The 26,502-nt window shown below is 35.7% G+C and overlaps 1 protein-coding gene across 1 annotated transcript in view; it reads right to left on the reverse strand.

Moving 5' to 3' along the window:
• LOC109390727 (zinc finger MYM-type protein 4) overlaps positions 1-26,502 on the reverse strand; it is a 121,414-nt gene that overhangs the window by 75,338 nt on the left and 19,574 nt on the right. Inside the window, exon 2 of the mRNA XM_019657581.1 lies at positions 7,248-7,293. Within this exon, the coding sequence (XP_019513126.1) occupies positions 7,248-7,293 (46 nt within the window). The remainder of the gene's footprint in view (positions 1-7,247; positions 7,294-26,502) is intronic.

Raw genomic sequence — 26,502 nt, forward strand, 5'->3', positions numbered from 1 at the left:
ACGTCCTCCACAACTAGACTGAAGAACAAAACGACAGCAACTTGTCTGTTCCCCTTCCCCCAATTCCCCAGCGCTGTTCCCATACCCCAATTTCCCAACAAAAATCTTTAAAAATATATATATATAAATAAATAATAAAATAAAATAAAACAGTGCAACTGGTATTGGAAGAAAATATTATGGCAGTTCCCCACAAAACTTTAAATAGAATTTCTATATGAACCAGCAATCCCATTTCTGGGTACGTATCTAAGACAAATGAAAGCAGGATCATGAAGCGATATCTGCACACCCATGTTTACTGCAGCATTATAAATAATAGCCAAGATGTGCAAGCAACCCAAATGTCCATCAGGGGTGAATGGATAAATAAAATGTGGTATATCCATACAATGGAATATTATTCAGCATTATAAAGGAAGGAAATTCTGACACGTTATAATATGGATGAACCTTGAAGAAGAAGGGGAATTTTTGTTCAATGGGTACAGAAATTTAAGTTTTGCATTCTAGAGATCTGTTGCACAACAATATGAATGTACTTAACACTACTGAACTGTATACTAAAAAAATGGTTAAGATGGTAAATTTTACATTGTTTTTATAATTTAAAATAAATAAAAATATTATTTATAACATATTTATATATTATTATTTATATATTGAATTATATATCTATATAATGAATTATTATATACCAGTGATGAATAAAAGCTACATGCATCAATATAGACAAATATCAGAAATACAAGGTATGATAAAAAAATACAGTGAATGTTTAAATTTAAAAAAAATTTATTACAGTGAAAGACACATTGCTAGTAATCCCCCTCAAAATACTTTCCCTCACTTCAAACACTCTTTTCACATCATTCTTGCCACTTTCTGAAGCAACTCTGGAAGTCCTCTTTCATGAGTGTCTTTAGTTGCACTGTCGTAGCTACCACAAATGGATTCAAAACGTTTTCCTTTTATGGCCATTTATTTAACAAATATTTATGACTTGACAATACAAATCAGCCAGTACAAATATTAAACTTATTAAGAGCTTTTTAAATTCAAATTCAAGTTTATTTTTTGTAATCTATCCAGATATAAACCACTAATAAAGATATACATTAAAGGATTTTTAATGCATCACTGTTTATCATGGCCAAAAAAACTAAAATAACATGACTGTCTAAAAACAAGGCAAAAAAATGACTTGCTGTACATCTCAATCATAGAATGTTACACTGTAAGAGTTGGAGCTATCCCAGTTGAGGTGGAGGGATATCATGAAGTACTCTCGAATGAGAGAAGTGAGGGAGAAATGCATGTATGTGATAATCTCTTTTGTTAAACAAATGAAAAATAAAAACTCTCAAAATCCTTACAGATGTATAACTGTATATGCATATGTGTGTGTGTAATGATTTTGTGAGGACTGGAGAAAAATATGGAAGGTTACCTACAAAGCTGTTGACATGAGTTATAAGGAGGTATAGAGCCAATGACATGGGAAGGAGAGGCTAACGCTAAAGAAAGTCAAAAAGTTACTCTTAAAAATCATACATGATCAGATTCATGCAGCTATAATACAGGAAGTATTAATAGTTAATGTTATGAAGTTCCAAATATAGACCTACAGGGTGACTTTTTATTAAAGCCATCTTTTGGTTTAGAATAAATTATTCTATGACAGGATAATACGCTGTGACAATAGACTGCATTTTCCAAATATGGCTACAACAGCATCTCCCACCTACATGCTTTTCTACAATGTGACCTTGACCCTTCTTCTATGAAGAAGTGAGTTTTATATCCTCTTCTGAATCTGGGCAGGCTTGGGACTTGCTTGTAGCCAAAAGAATGTGGTGGAAAAGATGCTGTGTAACTTCTTAAGCTAGGTCAGAAAAAATGCAGCTTCTGCCTTATTTACTGAATTATTTTTTGCTTGGAGCCCTGAGTCACTGTAAAAAAAAAAAAAAAAGTCCAACTACCCTGAGTCCACCATGCTATGAGAAAGGAAAGGCAATAGGGAGACCTTGTATAGGTGCTCAAGTCATCAGTCCCAGTCTAAATCTCCTAGCCCAGACCAGACATGAATGAATGAACATCCAGATTATTCCAACACCATGCCACTGGTCTTTTCAAATCTTCTTTGCCAAGACCCAAGACATAGTGGAGCAAAAACAAGGCATCTCCAGTATACCCTTTCTGAGCATGAGCCCCAGAATCCAAAGACCATAATCGCTAAGACACCACTAAGTTTAAGGTGGTTTGTTAAGCAGAACATACCAGTAATCATAATGCAAATTAAAACTATTTTATTTTAAATAATTTAGATAGTAGGCTCTACAAAACTGTTAACTGACTTAAGAAGTGACAATAGTGATGACAAAGTCAAAGTCCTAAAATATGCACGTTACATACTTAAAATTCTTTCACGAAATAACTGGGAGAAAAGCAGTATTTTCTAAGTTAATATTATGTAACACAATGAGGTTTAATTATGTGTATAATTACCAAATGATTAATAGAAATTTTTCATCCCTATGTCTAAGAGATGTATTCTAGATGGCAAAACTTTTCGTTTTTAGATTGTTCACTGGGAAAATGGGTGAGAATCCTGTATTTGGAATCACCTTACATTCAAACATTTGCAACATATGTTCACTCTTCACCAGTCTCTGTTAAACTAAAATACATATACAATTTATATCTTCCTTTCAGTTGTCAAAGTTTCCCTGCAACCACTCAATTTTAAAGATAATAATCTTAAAATATGGCTGTAAATTGTTTGCAAAAACATATACCTTTCAGCAATGGAGATAAAGCAAAAATTAGTTTAGTCCATGTTATTCATTCAAAATTTTATGTAATTCAATTCAAAAAGATTCTATGTTTTTCTTTAATAAACTACAAAATTCTTGAGAATGCTAAGGTGTTTTTAGTTAAGATCATCTCAATTTTATATGTTGGCATCCCCAAAAAAGACTTTAGGCTTTGGTTTCAACATTTTCATGAAGATTATTCCTTCACTATGTTGGAAGGACCCAAATAATACTCAGTGATACAAGCAATAGACCACATAACCAGAAATTTTTAAGTAGTTCTGAAGTCAAAACAAAACAAAAAAACTTTTCAACTTATCAGTTCTTTTAAAAATTGAGCTGCATTGATATGACAGATACAATTATTAAAACATAAACTCTTGTTGATACTCCATAGGCAGCCACAAAAACTTGTCATGGTTAATACTCATTAAATATTTCCAAGTAACTTTACAAATTATTCCTTTATTTCTAGCAAATTATTATTATTCTTAAAAACCTATGATTTCAGTGAACTAGGGGGCAGTTCAGAAACAGGTAATGAAAGATTTAAGAGGAGGAGCTTTGGAGTTAGGTAAACCTGCATTTAAAATCCTGATTGCACCATTTAAAAACCAAATGATGTCTCTAAGCCTTACTTTCCTCCTTGGTAAATAGAGACAGTTGTAGTATCCTCATCTAGAGGGTTATTACCGGAGAGACTGCATAACTAATAACAATTCTCCCCCTTTTCCTTACTAAGAAATCCTTGATTTTATTGTTGGCAACAATGGGCTCAATTAATTAAAGGACCACAGGCAGGCCAAGTGGCTCAGTTGGTTAAGAGTAAGCTTAAGAGCACAAGCTCTGAGCAACAGGGCCACCAGTTCAATTCCCACATGGGCCAGTGACAGTGCGCCGAGCTGAGCTGCTGCTGAACTGCAAACAGGTGGCCGGCTCAGCTGGTGAGAGCCCGTGCTCCTAACAACAAGACTGCCTGTTCCATGGTGGGCTCCGCCTGCCCGCAACTAAGACTGAACTCGGCACCTTGAGCTGAGCTGCCGCCCGGATGGCTCAGTGGATAGTGTGCGCTCTTAACAAGGCTGCTGGTTCAGCTCCTGCATGGGATGGTGGCTACGCCCACCCGCAATTAAGACTGAAAACAGCACCTTGAGCTTAGAGACCACGAGCTGCCGACGGGAAGCCAGATGGCAAGTGGAGCCCTCCACAATCTAAGACTGAAGAACAACACCTTTGCTGGTCTCCCTCCCCAATTCCCCAACGCTGTTTCACTCCCCCAATTCCCCAATTAAAAAAAAAAAATTAAAGGACTACAATTTCCAGTTTTCTTTGAAGTTAGAATAGCTTGTAAGATGTAAATCAAAGTACAAAGGTAGAGTTTCTAGGTAAGTTCTTTAAAAAGCTGATTCTGTTGAGGAGTATGCCTTTTTGTCCTCCTCCCTATTCCACAGCAGCCATCTTAGAACACCACGGGATGGAAGTCATTTGCTAATGATGTGATATAGAAAGCCAGGAGGCCCCTGGGTTCCTCATAACGAAACCATCTTATCATCTGGGCTTCTTTTACGTGAAACATAAATTTCTATTGTGTTTCCATTATACATAGGTGAACCTAATCTACTAGTTAATACAATTTATTATTAGGGTTTTTAAATGATAATACATGTAAAATTTTCTACAAATAAAACTGGTACATTGCAAGTAATCAAAATAATGTGAATAATTTTTTGAATCCAAATAACTGTACTTTAGCAAGTCAGCAATGCTCTTATTTTTCCCTTGAAGTTTCAAGTTTGTCATGTTCAATGAACTTTATCAGTAAGAAAATTAACCATTGGTAAATGACTAAGTGGTTATTTTAGAACCATTTATTTATTAGACCTTGATTTAAGAAAGCAACTGTCTGAATTTTTTTTTCTTTAATTTCTCTATTCTATCTGAACTTCTTTCAAACTTTACATAAACTGTCAATGGTTAAGGGAACATGAATTAGGATAATCCACAATATCGGTCACTTCCTCTATCACCATGTTATCCTAGAAAATCCACAGCACAAATTCCCCTGACAAATGATGAACTAGAAGTTGGACGACCCTATTTTCTCTTTTGACTTGCATGAAATGCTGAAGGCTTTTTTGTTTTAAATCCCTTTCACTGAAAACACTACATCTTTGGAAAGTCAGCTCAGCTTTTTCATGTTTGAACCAAATTCCCCAAATTTCTCATTGATGGGGTTTTTGTCAATTTATGTGTGCCAACAATTAGCAGATAGTATACTTTGCTGAAAGCTTCAGAAAAGCTATACCCTAGGAGGGCTGAATTTGATCTACAAAACAAATGTTTGAAGCCCCATGTCCTGATGGCCTTGGGCAATGAATACATGGTAGGTCTAGTTTTATACCAGACATTTTGAGACACTTTGCCTGAGAAACAGTGAATCTCCATTTTTCTGGATATAGACCTCAAGACAAAATGGTAGGCCTTGAATGACCATCTATCTCTGGAATCAGATGCTTCCTGAATACCATCTATACAGCAGTCTGCCTTTATATCTCCTCAATAGGCATCTATATTGCTGAATTGAATCACTTCATGGAGAGAGGCCAGTTTGCCCTTCCAAGCTAGTCAATTCTTTGCCTCCAGAGCCTTCAACACCCCCTTAATGATAAACTACCAGAAAGGGGGAAATACAGGGTAATCTTCACAGCACTATTTGCACTCAACATTCGGTATAAAATCACCTGCTGTAAACCTCCAGCCTAAAAATGTTTGTGGGGCTGTTACACCAGGTATCAGAAACATAAACCCCAAATGTTGGGTTAGAGACCCAAGTGCAGCAGCTTGGTTAGAGTCCTGCTACCACTTTTGGATAGTTGTTACTGCACCATCTTTAATAAACAAAGCATCAGATTAAAACCTTCATTTGAAAGCTATTTGATTAATTTCTATTACTACACACACTTGAGCGAAGGCATGTCCAGAAGCAGGTAGTCAAAAATTATTTGGTGAAAGTTAGTAATAATGGTTGAGGAATACCTCCTAACAGCCATGTTTTACCTTCTGACCCTATTTGCCCTAACCACAGATGACTGGTTCAAAGATAAACATCAGATCCAAGCTGGCACAATCATATTTTTCCTAGGAACTTGAAATTTAAAATGGATACACAGAAAGAATGCAAGTCATTGGAACATTAACTGCTTTCTGCAGCACTAGATAGAGCAGGCCCATGATTTCCTTTCAGAGAGTTTCCAAAGAATTTGTTCTATACCTCCTCCCTAAATTCTGCAAAATACCCCTATATTCTTCTAAAGTTTCTTCTGGATAAGAAAGCTAGAGTCTAATTTTGTTGTTTGTATGTAAGAAAAAGGACAATTAAATCCATTAAAGGTCAGGAGACCTAGTAACTTCTCTAGGTAGTTTAAAAACTGTTATCACTCAAAAATATTAACTAATTCCAAAGAGAAAGATGGTACTCAAATATCCTATTGTGGAAGTAAACTTAAAAGACAAAACAGAACAAAAGAAACGCACATTTCCCCCAACTTAGGAATTCTAGATGACAAAATTTACCCTTCATAAACAAGCGCATGAACATCCTTTGATGATTCATCAATTCTATTCTTAGAATTTAAACTACAGAAACACTTCAACAAGTAGACAAAGGGGTATATAGGAACACATACTCAACACTGCTTGTAACAGTGAAAAATTAAAAATAATATACACATGTGTAAAAGAGGAAGCTGGTTATAGTACGGCCATACAATAACATACTGAGTAGCCATTACAAAAGAGGCAATACGCCCAAATCCACAGACTCAGAAAGATATCTAGGCAGTTGAATGAAAAAAGCAAGAACAGTATTCATATAATCCCTACACACATACATAAACTTCTCCCACCATATACAGATATATATATATATATACAGTCATAGAAAAAAAGTCTGGAAAGATATATATTAGATTTTTAAAACTGGTCATCTTTGGAGAATGGTAAAGACAAAGAATTTTCAGCTTTACCCATTATTGTATTATAAAATTGAATGTATTACTTTTATAATCATAAGAAACAGAGGTTTGTTGTTTTTTTTAAAGAAAATCATGTACTATGGAAAGAAAATTAAGACTCTATAAACAAAGTAGAAACCTTTAAGTGGTTAAGGATAAACTTCTATATACTTCATACATACACGAAGTGTGGCTATATTTCAACATTAATAACTGTGAGAATAAAATATTTACTTGAAAAAAAGAGTAAGACTTATAATTCAGATTAACTTGCTGAAAATGCTAAGTGTGTGATGAGATCTAAACTAAATCAAATTGGATCATCACATTAACCAGCCCTGTTATAAATGCCCTACCTAGATTTATATTTATTATCTATCTAAAGACATTATTGGTTATTTTCAAAAATGGTACTTACAGTTCTCTACAATTTCATCAAACACTGCACCAGTTTTCTGCTCAAACTGAAAAAGCAAAGAAGAAAAATAACACTATTATCATATTCTTATAGCATACTTTTTGATATCCCTCCCGATTCCCCCAAGAGTTATAATTTTCAACCACAAGTATACAAATACTCGACATCAACAAAAACACCGCCAAATAGAATAAAATTTATAATAAATAAGTTCTCAGGCCAAAGCCCACAAACCAAAAATGAAGACTTTTCTATAAAAACCCTTATTTTAAAAAATCACTTTTATTATGTCACTATTAGAGTATGATATAAATTTGTAATATTAATAAACAAAGCCAATTAAGTGTTCTCAATAAACATTTATTGAGAACTTACTAACACTTACTGAGAATTATGCAAAACTCAAATCAAAACTGAACAGGACAATCAGCATCAACCGGTTTTGCTGAGGTTAAAGCCAGAAATCTGCTTCTCTTTATGAAAGTGAGCCACATTACAGGGATGTTGCTATTTTAATGTTAGGTAGGGCCTAAGACAGAAGTAAAGCCAAGCGTGAGATAATTTCAGACCTTTAAAAGAGACACAGGGGTGGGGGGGCATTAAAAGTAAAACAGAGGCAACTCTACCCAGGAGCTAAAGACACTAGCACACTCCATTCCTGGTCTTTAAAGGTCTCCTGGCTTCAGCAAGTGTGAGAATTCCAGCTTCCTGCTTCCTTGCCTACTACCACCTGGCACTGATGCAAGACACAAGAAAGGGTGCTTCTTGATAAACCTTGCCTACTATGACCCAGTGTATCTCCCCATTCAAGGGAGAAACATTTTTAAGGGAAAAAGAACAATCTAGCTACTAGCTACCTACACATCTCAGAGGAAACACAATTGGTAGCTATAGTAATCAACAGTATCTGATATTCATAAATGTGAACAGACAACCAAGGATCCCAGGCTTTTGAAAGAATTACTGTGAAAGATCAAGTTCAAAGTGAACAAAGCGAACAACCACGTCAGGAAAAAAACAACTAATGTACAGAAAAGAAACTTCTAAAAAGTATTTTAAGTGGTATCTGATATGTCTGAGAGGTTAAAGATGCACATAACTAAAACACGGATGGCCATGAAAAGGAGACATGATAGAATACTTGGAAACAAATAAATGACTGCAAAAATAAAAATTTTATTGGGCAGGCGACTATCGAAGTTCTCAATCAGTTTAAAAAAAAAATAATCAAACAGAAAGTCAAAGTGTTGAAAAAGATATGTATATGACAAAATGAAAGACTAAACCAATAGGTATAACAACAATTTCAGAGGCATCCCCAAAAGAGAGAACAATGGAGAGGTAAAATATACAAGAAATTTCCCTGAACTAAAAATATGAATATTTGAGATTGAATGGGCCCACCAAATACCAAAGAGGAAATGAGAGGGGAAACAAGATGCAGCCAGGTGAAATTGAAGAATTCCAAAAGAAAACAAGAGAAATAAAGAAAACTAGAGTGCAGGTGATTCAAAACCACATCTAAAGTAACTGAATTCAACTATATAAACACTGAAAAGGGAAGGAAACAAATAGTAAAGGCCTCTCTAGCTACAATTCCATTTAATGAGTTATGCTCCAGAAAGAAAGGGAAATGGGAGATGAGGCTCTGCACGCCAAATAATGACAGCACTTTTCTACACTAGAGAGGGATCCAAGTGTTTAAAGATAATGCACTTTATGTACAATACTGCCTCTAGACACTTTACATGGTGCTCAACCAAAGAAACTACAATCATACTCAATGTTGTAAGAAAAAATGGTATTTATGATATTACTAAGGGTGGTATGTCTATACTTATTCGTGACTTAAAGGATTTTCTAAGGTAATCCTGGACTATGTATCATTTTGTCTTGTGAGCTGATTATGAAACCTAATTCCTAAGACATAACTGTGTTCTATAAGAAACAGGAACCAGACTGATATCACACTTCTCTGCAAGATGGAGCACAAAAGATCGATGACTTCCACATTCTAAAAGGAAAAGAATATCTGGAATTTAGACTATTCAAATTTTACTATGATAATATTTAACAAAATGAAAATGAAATGTATTAATTAAAACTATACTGAATACAAGAAATATTAGCAACGTGAATATGACTCAACAGAAATGAAGAAACCTAGATGGGAAGAACATCAGGCGCTGACAATTGAGCAGACACGCTTCCAAATGGCAAAAATTCCAGTATTAAATTTCCTCCTCTGTGGTTTAAAACCAAACCCTGTTTTCCTACCTCTCCCACCCTCCCTATCAAATAGAAAACAAAATACAAAGACTACACAATATTGCCTCTTGATGCCAAACCATTTGTATGTTTGTTTACAAATAGACATAATATCATCCAGTAAGTCCCTTTTGCTGACACTGGATACACATTTCAAAACCTTTGGGACAAAATAGATTAGTGGCTGCTGACCATTGTGGAGTGGTGAAGAAGAAAGAGAGAATGACTGCAAATGGGTACAGGGTTTCATTTTTGGGTGATGAAAATGTTCTAAAATTGACTGTAGTTGCACAACTGTGAAAATATAAAAACTATTGAATTGCATACTTTAAATGAGTGAATTATATGGCATATGAATTATATCTCTATAAAGCTGTTTAAAAATACACTGAGAAAAATACCCTTGAGTTGATCCTTGAACAAGGGTTTGAACTACGCAGGTCCACATATATGGATTTTTTTCAATAAATACTGTAAATGTTATTTTATCTTATGATTTTGTTAGTAACTTCTTTTCTCTAGCTTATTTTAGTCTAAAAACGGTGTATAATACATATAATATATAAAATATGAGTTAATCGAATGTTTATGTTATCGGTAAGGCTTCTGGTTTAGTTAAGATTTGGGGGAGTCAAAAGTTATATGCAGAATTTCAACTGTGTGTGTTGAGGGGGGGGTCAGTGTCCCTAACACCCGCATTAAAGGTCAAGTATAGTTTAAAGTAGGTCAAGTATTACAGGGAATTTAATGGCGAATGAAAGTAAAGCCTGGAAATTGGGTAAGCTTCAGGCACATTTTTATCAGTGTTCTAGCTTCCCTTCTTTATGCATCTCTCAACTCTTCCCACTAAGTTTTAGCTTCATCCATACATCGCACCATCTACAAAAAAACAGAGAGAGACTACAGATGTCCCACAATTCCTAGCAATGTTCCTGAGCATTTAATGGACTGGCCCACCTCATAACCAGTCGATGACTGACTAGGCTTTATTTCCCAAACCAACTATTCTGCCAGGGAGGATGGAATTACCTTGTTTAGCTTAGACAATGAAGTCATGAAGTCTCCTCAGCCCACTCAGATCATCTGTCTGCTAAACAATGTGAAAAAGGAATAACAAATGTTGGGGAATCCAATCAATGTCCACTCCAGTGAACTTATGAACGCATTTTTTCCCTGGCTGGTGACATGTCTAAGTGGCTAAAAACAGCAAAACGTAAGCTGAGGAATTTCTTGGGTTTCTTTTTTCCTAAGTCCATACCCATTCCTCTAATGGTACATTTAGCTAAATCCTCAGTATACAGTCGTATAGACAAGCTACTTGAATACAAGGAAACTCTTGTCAACACAAAACAGATCAGAGGTTATTTAGCCTTTGTAGTGTCAAAAAGCACCGCAAGTAAGATACCTCAAGGTCTATTTTACAGTAGCCTCTGGTAAAGAAGACTTAGAATGCCAAAAAAAATTTAAACCTGGGGTGGTCCAACTCATGTCCTGGCCATTGCTCCATCCAATCCAGTCCCACTTCAGTGGAGGGGGGGGGCAGGGTGGAGAAGCCCAGGATTAACAGTACACAAAAATACAGGCCACCATTTTTTAAAATCCATAATTATATTAAAATTCCAAAAATGAGAGCAGACACAGTAAGTCCATCTCCCCGTTTCCATCTTCCTTCTCTTATGATATATATCATGTCATGTTATTAGAGTGTAAGCTAATTAAGAGTAGTTCTTTGATGTGTCAAAGTGCCTAGAATGGTGTCTGACATATTGTACACAATCAATAAACATTTATTGTTGAATGATAGGTACATATCTCAGGCACCAAATATTCAAACAAAAGAAACCATGAAAACAGACATACAGTATTTTCCATTCTCCTTCTGCTACCCCCTACCCTCCCTTGTTCTGCATGCAGCCTCAGCTGTCCACATACAACCCTCCTGCAGGCACCTTTAACTCCCAGGCAAAACAGTTCATGCCAACATGCCAGCCTGACTCCCTAGTGTATACCGGGGGTGTCAAACAAACATACACAAGTGGACACTTTGGTCAACATTGCTCAAGCAGTAGTTCGCCGTGATCAGAAGTGTCTGGACACTGATGGTAACCATTTGGAGCATCTCTTGTAATTGCAGAAGTCAAACGTGACTTGTATTCATCTTTTGTTATTGGCATATACTGAGTATTGCAATTTTAATAGTTTTTTCCTTTCTTAAAATGTGTATACACTTTTTTAGAAACCTCTGTATAATTTAATCACTTTAGCTCTATGGACAAAACCACTGGTAGGAGGTAGGCAGGCAGACAGACAGACAGACAAGATCTTTATTCAAAAGCTATTCCCGAATAGTCTTTGGGTTGCCTGTGTAAGGTCCCCCAGACCTTTTCAAACACTATTGTGGAATGAAGGTCCAGAATGGACATACAAGATGCACAGTGCCATCATAGACCAGGAATCCAATAAAGGTCATGCTTTTCTAGACATGCCGTGTATTATATCTGTCCAATGAGTTATGGTATCAGATTTGGAACACTTTACTTAAAATTAGTTTAAATGAGCCGTCCAGAAGCCGGCGACTGATCTGCCTCTCCAGGGAAGAGTGCAATGATGGTGCCAACTTGGGCAAGTGAAGCAACGTCCTCCACAACTAGATTGAAGAACAAAACGACAGCAACTTGTCTGTTCTCCTTCCCCAATCCCCCCGCACTGTTCCCATCCCCCCAATTCCCCAATAAAAATCTTTAAAAAATAAAAAATAAAATAAAATAATACAATTAGTGTTCTGGATTTCTTCAGATAAATACCCAGTAAGTGTGATTGCTGACTCATACTGTAGTTCTATTTTTAATTTTTTGAGGAACCTCCATACTGTTTTCCATAGTGGCTGCACCAATTTGTAATCCCACAAACAGTACATAAGCTTTCTGTATTTCCCCCATCTTAGCCAACACCTGTTGATTTATTAATGATAGCCATTCTGGCAGGTGTGAGGTGATATCTCATTGTGGTTTTAATTTGCATTTCTCTGATGATTAGTGACACTGAGCATCTTTTTATATATCTATTGGCCATCTGTACATCCTCTTTGGAGAAATGTCTATTCAGATCCTCTGCCCACTTTTTAATCAGATTGTTTCTTGGGTGTTCGGTTGTATGAGTTCTTTATATACTTTGGATATTAACCCCTTATAAGATGTATCATTGGCAAATATCTTCTCCCGTTAGGTAGTCTTTTCATTTCATTGATGGTTCCCTTTGCTGTGCAAAAAGTTTTTAGTTTAATGTAGTCCCATTTGTTTATTTTTTGTTTCCCTTGCCCAAGAAGACATATCTAAACAAAATATTACTGGGAGCAATGTCAAAGAGTTTACTGCCTATGTTTTCTTGTAGGAGTTTTATGGTTTTGGGTCTTACACTTAAGTGTTTGATCTGTCATCAGTTTATTCTTGTATATGATGTAGGAAAGTGGTTTCATTATTTTTTTTTTTGCATGTGTCTATCCAGTTTTCCAAACATCATTTATTGAAGAGACTGTCTTCACCCCACTGTATATTCTTACCTCCTTTGTCACAAATTAATTGACCATATGTACATGGGTTTATTTCTGGGCTATTTTGTTCCACTGATCTATGTGCCTATTTTTATGCCAGTACCCTGCTGTTTTGATTACTATGGCATTGTAGAATAGTTTGGTATCAGGTAGCATAATAACTCCAACTTTGTTCTTCTTTCTCAAGATTGCTTTGGCTACTCAGAGTCTTCTGTGGTTCCATATAAATTTGAAGATTATTTGTTCTGTTTCTCCGAAAAATGCCATTGCTGTTTTGATAGGGACTGCATTGAATCTGTAGATAGCTTTGGGTAGTATGGACATTTTAACAATGTTGATTCTTCCTATCTATAAGTACAATATATGCTTCCATTTATTTGTATTTTCTTCAGTTTCTTTCTTCAATATCTTATAATTTTCAGAGTAAAGTCTTTTATCTTCTTGGTTAAATTTATTCCTGGTATTTTTTTTATGCAATTGGGAATGGGATTGTTTTCATTTTATTGATGTATAAAAATGCAACTGATTTCTGAATATTAATTTGGTATTCTGCTATTTTACTGAATTCATTTATCAGTTCTAATTAGTTTTTTGGTGGAATCTTTATGGTTCTCTACATATAGTATTGTGTCATCTGCAAATAATGAGTTTTACTTCCTCCTTTCCAATTTGGATGCCTTTTATTTCTTTTTCTTATCTGATTGCTATAGTTAGGACTTCCAATACTATGTTGAATAAAAGTGGTGAAAGTGAACATCCTTTACTTATTCCTGATCTTAAGGGAAATGCTTTTAGCTTTTCACCATTAAGTATGATGTTAACTGTGGGTTTGTCATATACGGCCTTTACTATGTTGAGGTATGTTCCCTCTATGCCCGCTTTGCTGAGAGATTTTATCATAAATGGATGCTAGATTTTTGTTAAACACTTTTTCAGCATCTACTGATATGATATGATTTTTATCCTCCAGTTTGTTTAAATATTGTATCTCATTAATTGATTTGCGGATATTGAACCAATCTTGCATCCAGGAATAAATCCCACTTGATCGTGGAATATGATCTTTTTAATGTATTGCTGAATTCCATTTGGTAATATTTTGTTGAGGATTTTTGCATCGTTTCCTATCAAGGATACTGGCCTATAATTTTCCTTTATGTAATGTCTCTGTCTCATTTTGGTATGAGGGTAACACTGGCCTCATAAAATGGGGTTGGAGCCTTCCCTCCTCTTCAATTTTGTGAAATCATTAGAGAATTAGATGTTAATTCTTCTTTGAATGTTTGGTTAAAATTCACCCATGCAGCCATCTGGTCCAGGACTTTTGTTTGTTGAGTTTTTTTTTTTTATTACTGACTCAATTTCTTTAGTAGTTATCAGTTTGTTCAGATTTTGTTTCTTCTTGATTCGGTCTTGGAAATTGTAGGTTTCTAGGAATTTATCCATTTCTTCCAGGTTGTTCAATTTGTTGGCATATAATGTTCATAGTATTTTCCTTTTTTTTAAAGATTTTATTGGAGAATTGGGGGAGGGAACACCGTTGGGGAATCGTAAAAAGGGAACAGACAAGTTGCTGTCCTTTGGTTCTTCAGTCTAGTTGTGGAGAACGTTGCTTCACTGGCCCAAGTTGGAATTGTGATCATTGCACTCTTCCCGGCTGAGGTAGATTGGTCACCAGCCATTGGACGGCCGCTCATGGGCAGCTCACAGCAGCTCACACCAGCTGCCGGCCGCTCACGCTGTCTGCCGGCCAGACAGTAGCTTACTCAGCCCACTGCAGCCCTGCTACAGCCTATGCCGTCGCCAGCGACTCACGGCAGCCCAGCTCCAGGTCAAGCTGTTGTTCACCATCTTAGCTGTAGAGGGCAGTGTCACTGGCCCATGTGAGATCCGAACCAGCAGCCTTGCTGCTCAGAGCTCACACTCCTAAGCCAACTCTTAACTAATGAGCCACTCGACCAGCCTCATAATATTTTCTTACAATCCTCTGTTTTGCTGGGGTGTCAGTTGTTACTTCTCTCATTTCTGATTTTATTTGGGACCTCTCTCTTTTGTTCTTGATGAGTCTGATTAAAGGTTTATCAATTTTGTGTATCTTTTCAAAGAACCACCTATTGGTTTCATTGATATTTTGTACAGTTTTTTTAGACTGTATTTTGTTTATTTCCCCTGTGATTTTTATTATTTCCTTCCTTCCACTCACTTTGGGCTATGTTTGTTCTTCTTCTAGTTTTTTTTGGTGTAAAGTTAGATTGTTTGAGATTTTTCTTGTTTCTTGAGGTAGGCCTGCATTGCTATGAATTTGCCTCTTAGAACAGCTTTGGCTGTGTCCCATAGATTGTGGGTGGTTGGGTTTTCATTTTCATTTTTATTTTCATGGTATCTATTGATTTCTTTCTTGATTTCATTGTTAATCTATTCATCGTTTAGTAGCATGGTTTTTAGCCTCCATGTGTTTTCAGCTTTTTTCTTGTAATTGATTTCTAGCTCCATACCATTGTGATCAGAGAAGATGCTTGAAATGATTTCAATCTTATAATATCTATTCTTTATAGGCAAGGATTTTATCAATACTATGAAAACAAAACTATAATAAAACTTAAAAAGATAAATGAATGTGGATACTAATTTAAGACAAAAAAACACCAGTTCAATTTTAGTTACCAAAATAGTCTTACAAGTTCTACCCATTGATTTCAAAACACCCAACTGTTGCATATTTAAACATATAAAAGTAAATGTTATGTAACTTTAAGAAGTATGACAGCACATTAGTTAAGCACATGGGCTCCAGTGTCAAATTGCGTAAATTTGAATCCCACCTCTGGCCACTTACCAGCTATGTAACCTTCAGCCTCAAATTTCCTCATCCGTAAAATATAGATTATAGTGACACCTACTTCTAAGGATTGTCAAAATGATTAAATGGAAAGCACTTAGCATGGTGCTTAGTAAATTGTAAATACACAATAAATTTATGAGAGCTATTATTATTACACTAACAAAAGATATCTTCCCTTGTTTTAAAAATTAGGGTTCACTACAACATTTCATTTGGTAAAATGTATTCACTGCTTAAATTAAAAGGAAAGCACTGGGCACATCACTCAGCCCACTGTATTTCAAAAACTATGAACTGGGGATAAAATACATTTTTACTTACAAAACAAAACACTCAAGTCCCCTAACCTTGAAGGAGGGAAAATCTGAATATACTATGAATTGGTAAACCTACCACCCATATCGACCTGCCCAAGAAAACAAAAATCACAATTAGAAATTTGCATCCTAGACCAATAATTTTTATTTTAAAAAAGTTAACTTTCTCTTCTATCCTCCATACAACCATGATGACAATTCTCAAATTTCCTAGACATAATAGAATGACTAACACCATAAACATTATTCTCAAACTGATTTTACTATCTGTAACAATTTGAGAGCTTTATATAATAAACTTATTCAATGGAAACTACATTATAAACCAACAGCTCTAAAATAGTTTGGGAAGTTGAAGTGGATTTTTCAATGAATAAGTAGAGACTGAAAACTGTGATATGTCCTTCATTTCCTTCCTCTCTAAAACCTACTCTTTTCACCGGCCCCTTTTTCATTTTAGTGGCATCCCCAATTCCCTGGGGTCAAATGAGAACTCTCAAAATTTGGGGATTTTCTCCATTCCCTTCAATATATCAATAGTAAGAACTATCCTTTCTATTTTTAAGTCATCTCAGTGTTTTAGATAAATCCTCTACTCTCCATGGTGAGAAATGATAGTAAATGATGCTAGCAGTTGTAGGTTTCTACATATTTCATAAAATAAGGTCATTTTAAATTTAGTAATATACTCCAAAGTAATGTTTAGTTGTTTTTTATTTTAAATAATCATGCCATTCTTGACCATCTGTGGTTTTCCCAAGTATTATATAAGCAAAGACTTTTCCACTTAATAGTTTAACAAATACATAGAACAGAATATAATTATTTAACATGCTAAAAAAATATTTCTCTCAAATTACTAGCCAAATTAACATGGAACTATTAAATAAGAATAGTAAATAACTGGCTCCTAATACTCTCTTCCTACGAAGCCTCTCCTTCTACCATTTATCATCCTCCATTAATCAACCACAGCAATCTCTCCTACAAAGTATAGATGGATTATCAGAACTGTTAATCAAAGTTCAGGTGTCCATTTATAAGCAATTGAAACTGGCAGACAAGATTAAATACTTGCCATTTAATTACCATTGAAGTGGTAAATAGTACCACTACTTTACCTTATTTTGAAAGTTCTAGTCTATGCAATAAGAAAAAAAGAAATATAAAATGTAAATATAATGAAAAAAACAACAAAGTTTTCATTTTTTTACAGGTAATACACTTCTCTACTTGAAAAGTCCAATATAGTAGACAGAACAAGCATTAGGAATAACAATACTTTTCAATAGTGACTCTTTACAAAATTCAACATTCAAGAAATCAAGAGAATCCTATGAACCAGCAATAATTAAAATATAATGGGAAAAAAATCCAATTCACAATAAAACCACATATAGGAAGTTCTGAAAATAAACTTAAGGAATATATAAAATAGTTATGAAAAAAACTACAAAACTTTTCAGAGGGTTAATATACCATGTTTACAAAAGGGAAAAATCAATACTATGAAGAACTCAATTTCCTCACAAAACAGGGAGGGGTGGGTGAGTGAAACAAAAAGAGACAAAACCATTATCAAGGACATCTGGAAGAATAAAGGTAAAAGTAATACCCAAGAAAATGTTGAATCATAATAGTAACAAAAAGAAAAATATGCCCTACCATATATCTAAGGTACAATAACTAAAATATGTGATACTGGCATGGCAATTAATGAAATGAAATAGAAAACACAAAGTACATTTAAGAATTAGAATATGGGCCGGATGAGTGGCACGTTGGTTAAGAGCTGGCTTGGGACACCAGAGAGCCCCGGTTCGGATCCCACATATGAGGGCCAGTGACACTGCCCTCTACAGCTAAGATGCTGAACAACAGCTCAACCTGGAGCTGGGCTGCTGTGAGGCTGCGGCCCCTGCTGCAGTGGGTTGCCATGGGCTACCTTGTGTAGCCAGCAGCCAGCGTGAGCGGCCAGCAGCCAGTATGAGCAGCCAGCAGCCGACATGAGCGGCCGTCCAGAAGCCAGCGACTGATCTGCTGGTCCGGGAAGAGCGCAATGATGGTGCCAACTTGGGCCAGTGAAGCAACGTTCTCCACAACTAGACCAAAGAACAAAAGGACAGCAACTTGTCTGTTCCCCTTCCTGCAATTCCACAGCACTGTTCCTATCCCCCAATTCCCCAATAAAAATTAAAAACAAAAAAAGAATTAGAATATGACCAGTAACCATTTACATTTGAAAAATTTGGATCACCAGCTTACACTTAACACCAAAATAAATTCCAAATAGACTAAAAACAAATTGAAAAATGAAAACACTGGAAGATAGGAAAGTCTTTTAACAGAAACAGAAAAAAATCCTCATGAGAAAGTTTAATAAATTTGAGCATATTGAAATAAAAACTGGAAAAACTTAAAGACAATCTGGGGGGAAAGTTTGTATTAATAATATCACAATGATTAGTACCCTACTTGTAAAGCAGTCTTAGAGTCCATTAAAGAGCAGCATCCCAATACAAAATAGAAAATGATCAAAGACATAAATAAGCATTAAACATTCAATCACACCTTAAGTCAAAATTAAAATGAGATTTTCTCTTAGACTGGCAAACATACAAATAAATGGATACAGAAATTCTCTTATTTTTTTTAAACCTAAGTGTAAGGAAATTTCTCACTACACAAATATCTAATTCACACTTTTTAATGACTGCAGTATTTCATTGTATTATATTGATGGGCATTTAGGTTACTTCAAGCTTTTTTCCCCAAATTTTATAGTTATCCTTATACATACAAGTATAAGTTGGTTTATATATGTGAATGTGTGTGTGTATATGAGTGTGAGAGTGTGTGTGTGTGTGTGTGTGTGTCCAATTCCTGGAGGTAGAATCATAAAATTAAAGGGCATGGGCACTTAAATTTTTGATAGATGTTAAACTGCCCACCAAAAGCATTCCACCAACATATGAGTGAGAGAGAGAGAGAGAGAGAGAGAGAGAGAGAGAGAGAGAGAGAGAGTGTGTGTGTGTGTGTGTGTGTGTGTGTGTATCAATCAATCAATCAACAGAATGAGTTCCTATTTCTCAAGAACTTCTCTACCACTTGGCATGAAGTTTTTTTCAACTTCTTCCATTTGGTAGACAAAAAAATGTTATCTCATTGTTAAATGTCCATTTTGTTGTTTTATTTTACATTTGTTTTCATATTTTAAATTTTGAGTATGAATCTTTCCACAGTTATTAACCATCTGTGATTCTTGTTTCTATCAACTGCCTTGTTTCTATCAACTGAATTTTTTAGGTGACCTGAGGTACTGGTTCCCAAACCATTATGATTAGTGGTTAACATTTAGCTGGAACCTCACCCTGTGCCTGGCACTTTTTCCCACCAGTTTATATGACTTCATTCAATTTAGCCTCCCTAAAATCTCATCAAGTAAATACTGTTAACACTCCTATTTTATAAATGGAGAAATGAAGGTAATGATTGTTGGTTGAAGGTTGAGAGGGAACACACACACATACACACACACACACACACACACACACACACACACACACACACACACACACAGAAAAAGGCTCCTCAGAAAAAAGCCCAAACTTCTGACTCTCCAAAATCTGGCCCTATCTTCCTCTAGTGCTTCATCATTTCCAGCCTTTATGTTCCCATTACATCCCCATCCTCAAACAAATGTTTTGGCTATTATGAATAACCTGTAATTCACCCAATCTTTCCAGTAGTTTCATGCCTCTGGACCACTGTGCACAGTGCTCAAGCTTTTCCAGTCTTAATTCAATAGTAAACACCTACTGAGCTTTCATGACTGAGCTCAAGTTAAAACTCTATTACGATGCCTCTCACACAACCCACACACACCCAACTTCCTAAACAAAGGAGAATTCACAACTCTTTCCTAGCACTACTACAGCAAATGTGTCTACGATAGCAACTATAAAAATTTCACTCCAATGTTGGGAATGCTATAAAGAATCAAGTATCCCTTCACATTTCTGAAGCTGTACCATGTACCATGAAATATATCCCATTCTTTTTGTAGATCCATCTGCTAACAAATAACTGAAATTATACAAATGTGGAGTTTTAACCCCATTTTGGAGAATATCTAAAAAAATCAATAAAGTTTTTATACAAAAGCCTTTAGAATTATAAAAATTAAAAATAACCTAGTTTTGCTCAACAGAACCTTAATGAAATCAAGACTCTGTAAAGGATTAGAGATTCCACATTTCTCAAAGCAGGGAGCAGGTTAAAATGTATCCTGATCTAGAGATGTTTTTGTTTGTTCCATATTCTGTAAGCCTAGAATCTACAATGCCCAACACATAACAGATCAGTAAATATTGGCTGAATAAAAGAATTACTGTTAATAGTTAATAATTTAAACTTGTTTATATTACAATTTTAAACATCCTAGAATGTACTTTAAAATTTACATGAATATCAAAGATTGAGCAGAAGTTTCAAAGAGTTTTTATGCTTGCAACAAACCACTCCAAATTAAATGCCCAATACTCTTCCTCACCCCGAGAGTGGTAATGCTAGTCTTTACCTATTGCTACTCCCATTCAAACATCACCTACTTATACTTTCAAATTTATTCAAACCAATGACGTTTACAATCATTTTACCAAGTTGGAAAATATAACAAGTTGTTATGAAAAGAAAACATACAGGCAATACTCACTTTGTACTGTAATGCAGGATCATAAAAATGACCTTGCAAGCTGAACCCAACAGAGTAAACCAATCTTAGTAATACAAGGGAAAAAAAATTACAATTGTTCTGTGATCTTTAAAATTTCTGTCAAAACACTTAAACTCTTTTACTGTCAATTATAAGTATATAGGAAAATGAAAAATACTGTGTTGTGTAACTAATATTTACTATTTTATAATTTAAAATACAAGAAACTTAAAAAATAAAACACAAGAAACTTTGGGAATCAAAGTGTTTTATTTCTTTGTTAAAAAAACTTACCAAGAGTAGACAGTGTTTGCCTTCTTCTTTTCCTTATATAACTTATGATACAGAATCATCTTTTCTATGCCTTTGCAAACTGTCATAATCCTTTCCAACTTTGGTTCAGCTTCCAACGTTTTACCATTTACCCTTTTCATCTATTTCCAAGAGTTCCTTAAACATGAAATTACTGCCAGGAATCACTTCCTCTGAAACATCTTCATCCTTTTTTTTCACAATCACTTTCCTCATTTATATTGACAAATTCGCCTTTACTAAGTTCCTCAGGCTTATTTTACTCTTCCCTTTATGACAACTTCAAGATCCTATCTTTCTTTCATTATATAAGTTATTGATGGGAATGTCTTCCAAAGCAGACTTAAACCACATTAAATAGCTGATGATCATAATTACTTGCTCAATTAATCTCTGAAAACTGGGTGCAAGTCCACAGCAGCTTAATCCATGCTGATTCTGAAAAGAAACCAGCCTTTACTGGCAATAAAAAGTTCTTCTGTCTCCTCATGATTAGTTTTTTCTCAATGCAGCAACTAACTTCAACACTTGGGCATAAATGCTAGCCAAACTGATTGAGATCTGTTCCTATACAATTTAAACTAAATGATGGGGAAGCGATTTTACCTTTTCATATTCATCTGATTTTTCAATACAGTTCATAACATACCTTCATAAAGTCAGGCCTAGCTCTTGTCCTATTTTCATTTACCTATAGCTATTTTCGAGTCTTCTATGACATCCAATATTTCATATCTAAGTGTTATCACTTTTCATTTTTTGCTGCACTTCCACTTTTGTTGGTCAACTCTCTCTCCTTTGCTTATCCAATTTTATAAAATGTCACATGGATTTACCATTGGGAGACAAGGTGATAACATAACTAAACACTTTGCTGTCTGTGCAAGAAATGCATAACAGACGCAGTGACCAATCTCCAACAGACTTTGAGAGAAGTAACGTAATTAACTGATCACTGACTGTGATGGATATCTGTTAATTACATAGTGATTTGTGAACTGAAGATCTAGCACAATTACAGTTAACATACCATGGTAAATGACATTGGAACTTTGTTCTTAGGGGACTGGTGTTATATAACTAAATTGTGGAACTGAAATTCAAGCATATCAGAAGCCTACAAAGTAAGAAATAACTGTAAAAAGTAAAACATTATGTGGGAAATATTTGCTGCCAAATATGACCGTTAACATCAATATTGTTACATTCTTGTCACTGCTCTGCTGCTAATTCACTAACAGACCTTAAGCAAGAAACTTAACTTTATTGGGGGCTCAAATAAAATTAATAAAGTTGGTCTACAAAATTCTAAACGTTCTTTCCAAACTCTCAAACTTGCTCACCATTCACTTCAAGCAAGGCATAAATTAAGAACTCAAATAGGTGTAATGGAGACTGAAAACTTGATAGGACACTACAAAAGTAGATCTCATTCTCTCTTCGTAGGAGCTTTATTCCTAATTAAATGACTTTTTAAGACATTAACATTCCTTTAAAATGGAATCAAATCAATCTTTTCACATTTTTATTCTTTTGTGTAAAGTTAATTAAAGAAAACCATTATTTCCATTGAAATTACATTGACAAGAACTAAAAATTAAAATAGGCTTGATTTCTGGGGCTGGCTGAGTGGCTCATTTGGTTAAGAGTTGGCTTAAGAGCACGAGCTCTGAGCAACAGGGCCACCAGTTGACTCCCACATGGACGCTGCACCCAAGCTGAGCTGTCACTGAGCTGCCAGAAGGTGGCAGGGTGGCTCAGCTGGTTAAAGCACGTGCTCCTAACAACAAGACTGCCTGTTTGATGGTGGGCTACGCCCATCCATAACTAAGACTGAACTTGGTACCTTGAACTGAGCTGCCACCCAGATGGCTCAGTGGAAAGAGCACACGCTCTTAACAACAAGGCTGCCCGTTTGACTCTCGCATGGGATGGTGGCTATGCCCACCTGCAACTAAAACTGAACTCCGCACCTTGAGCTGCGCTGCAGCCCAGATGGCTCAATGGATAGCGTGCGCTCTCTTAACAACAAGGCTGCTGGTTCAACTCCCGCATGGGATGGTGGCTATGCCCACCCGCAGCTAAGATTGTAACACAGCACCTTGAGCTTAGACACCACGAGCTGCCAATAGGCAGCCAGATGGCAACTGGCGCCCTCCACAACTAAGATTGAAGACAAACAACTTGGCTGGTCCCCTCCCCCAATTCCCCAATTTTAAAAAAAAGGCTTGATTTCTCCATCAAAACAAGCCTGGCTATCAACTTACTGTAGGTATACTTAATGTTTGTAATTCATACTTCATGTGCTGTCAGCATAGTTGATTAATGGTGTTTTTTATTTTTTTAATTATTATTATTTTTTAATGGTGTTTTTTAAATGCTATGTAGAATAAAAACCAAAGATCTAACTAGAAACAATTGAGATGCTGGATTTTACAAATCCATAATTCTATAATATGAAGCAACTTAAATAACTTTAACTTCAGAAATACACTGAACAAGTCAGCCATTCGAAATGTATAACTAAAGACTCACAGTGTTATCAAGTGTTAAATTTACATTATATAACTTTAATGGGGAAAAAATCTATTCAGGTAGCTACAGAAACCTAATAAACATAATACAGTCAAAATTTATCATCAAATATAGGGTGCAGATTATCAGTCACTACTGAGAGAATAGTCTCAAACAAAAATCAGATTCAATTGTGAAGCTATCACCCTAAAATGACTTCCTTTATGACTGAACAACTGCTAAGGAAAGAATTAAGTTATCCAGACTTAAAATGGAAAGTCATTTTTGAATAGGTGGATAATGTCTCCCTTTCAATCTGAATGTGTAGAACACTGTATTTAACCTTAAACATAAAATAAGAGAAAGAAGGAAAATATATGTTCCCATGATTCTTTATGACATGTTTAGAACTATTAAACTACACTTTTGTCACCAAGTCTTCTACTCCAAAATGATGCATAAATTTGGTTACTAGTTTGGAAAATCAAGGACATTTATAATAAAATCCATGATATTCCTCAAGAAAAATATTTTCAGTGCTTTTAAAATCTATAGCAAATATGAAATTGTAAATTATAAAACAAAAGAAATAAAAAGATTTCTTCAATTATTTAAGGTAAAAATTAAAATCTCGGATCCCTGACTTAAATCACGGGGCATGTTGCCAAAACATAAAAAAGTAAAAATCTAAAGAAATCTCCTAAATTGTATATTGACAAAAAAATTGATGAGCCAACTGATGACTAGCTTCAAAGTATCTGTGGAATGAAGACAGAGGGCAAAAATTTCTCAGCCTGCAAACATCTGCAGCCAAATAAGAAACATTTGAAAAAGAACAAAACCCCAGGCCGGCCGAGTGGCGCATTGGTTAAGAGATTGCTTGGGATGCCAGCTCTGAGCAACAGGACCCCAGTTCTAATCCCACATTAGGGCCAGTGACGCTGTGCCCTCTACAGCTAAAATGGTGAAAAACAGCTCGACCTGGAGCTGGGCTGCCGTGACTCGCCAACAATGGCACAGGCTACAGTGAAGCTGCACTGGGCTGCCATAAGCTACTGTGAGTGGCTGGCAGCCGACGTGAGCGGCCAACAACCAGCATAAGTTGCCAAGAGCTGCAATGAGCAGCCGTCCAGTGGCCGGCAACCGATCTGCCTCACCTGGGAAGAGTGCAATGATAATACCAACATGGGCCAGTGAAGCAAAGTCCTCCACAACTAGACTGAAGAACAAAATGACAGCAACTTGTCTGTTCTCCTCCCCCAATTCCCCAATAAAATCTTTAAAAAAACAAAACAAAACACTGAAAGTAGTGGTTTTCTATGTGTGGTTCTTAGACACTTATGGGTCCCATGACCTTTCCAGGAGTTCCCAGAGTCAAACCTATTTTCACAGTAATACTAAGACATTATTTGTAATTTTATTGTGTTGACCTTTGCACTGATGGCACAAAATCAATTCTGGGTACAATTACTGGCCCCTTAGGCAGTGATATCAAACTTTATCGGTAATCATTGTATTCATCACTGCCCAGTAATGGCTGTCATGCATAGCCGCAGGATATATATTAGAGCGAAAATAAGATTTAAACATTTTTAAATTTCTAAAGACAGCATATCTTATAAAATTAACCCGATATCATCAAGCACTTCTACTTAAAGAAGAATAACTTAAAAGCAAACCCAGTCAGTTCAGTGTTAATTGTAATAAAATATTTATTCCTTTATTGATATCCCATTAACAACTTCTTTCATGAAAGACATTACCAAAATCTATTGGGTTGTCGGAAAAGTCATGACGTATAATTTCTATGTTTTTCATTGCAAAAATGTGTCATGACTTTTCCGGCAACCAAATAAGTTCTTTGTGGTTTTTTTCCAAAGCCACAATATGTATGGTAATAATAATAATGTATGACAATTATACTTTCGTATTTAATATGTTAAACAAAATAATATAAGTAGAGACCAAAAGGAGTAATCTTAATTTGTGACTAAACAATCCTTTTCAACTAAATTTTCATAGTTCTTAGTTCTCAAACCTAATTTATAAAGTCCTATGACATTAATCCTAGATAATCTAACAGATCAACAAGAAGGAAACCAATAAAAGATATCTAACAAGTACGAAAACTTAGCATTTCTGGATCTTTCACCTTATATATGAGTTATTTGTCTATTTTTTTATTTTTTTAAGATTTCATTGGGGAATTGGGGGGAGGGAACAGCGTTGGGGAATCAGGGAAAGGGAACAGACAAGTTGCTGTCTTTTTGTTCTTCAATCTAGTTGAGGAGGACGTCACTTCACTAGCCCATGTTGGTATTATCATTGCGCTGTTCTCGGGTGACACAGATCGGTCGCAGGCCACTGGGTGGCTGCTCACGGCGGCTCATGGCAGCTCACAAAAGCTCATGCCAGCTGACAGCCAGCCCCATTGCAGCCTACGCCGTCACCAGCGACTCACAGCAGCCCAGCTCCATGTCAAGCTGTTGTTCACCATCTTAGCTGTAGAGGGCAATGTCACCGGCCCATGTGGGATCCGAACCGGTGGCCCTACTGCTCACAGCTCGTGCTCCCAAGCCAACTCTTAACCAATGAGCCACTCGGCCAGCCCTAATTGTCTTTTTGAATGAATGTTTTACTAAATGCATATATACTACCTCTTTCTAAAGGTGAAGAAAAGACAATCTATTGATATATAAATGAGTTGTCAGTATGTTACACGCTAGACAGTAATCTAG

Source organism: Hipposideros armiger, unplaced genomic scaffold (assembly GCF_001890085.2).
Source record: "Hipposideros armiger isolate ML-2016 unplaced genomic scaffold, ASM189008v1 scaffold_10, whole genome shotgun sequence".
Lineage (NCBI taxonomy): Eukaryota > Metazoa > Chordata > Mammalia > Chiroptera > Hipposideridae > Hipposideros > Hipposideros armiger.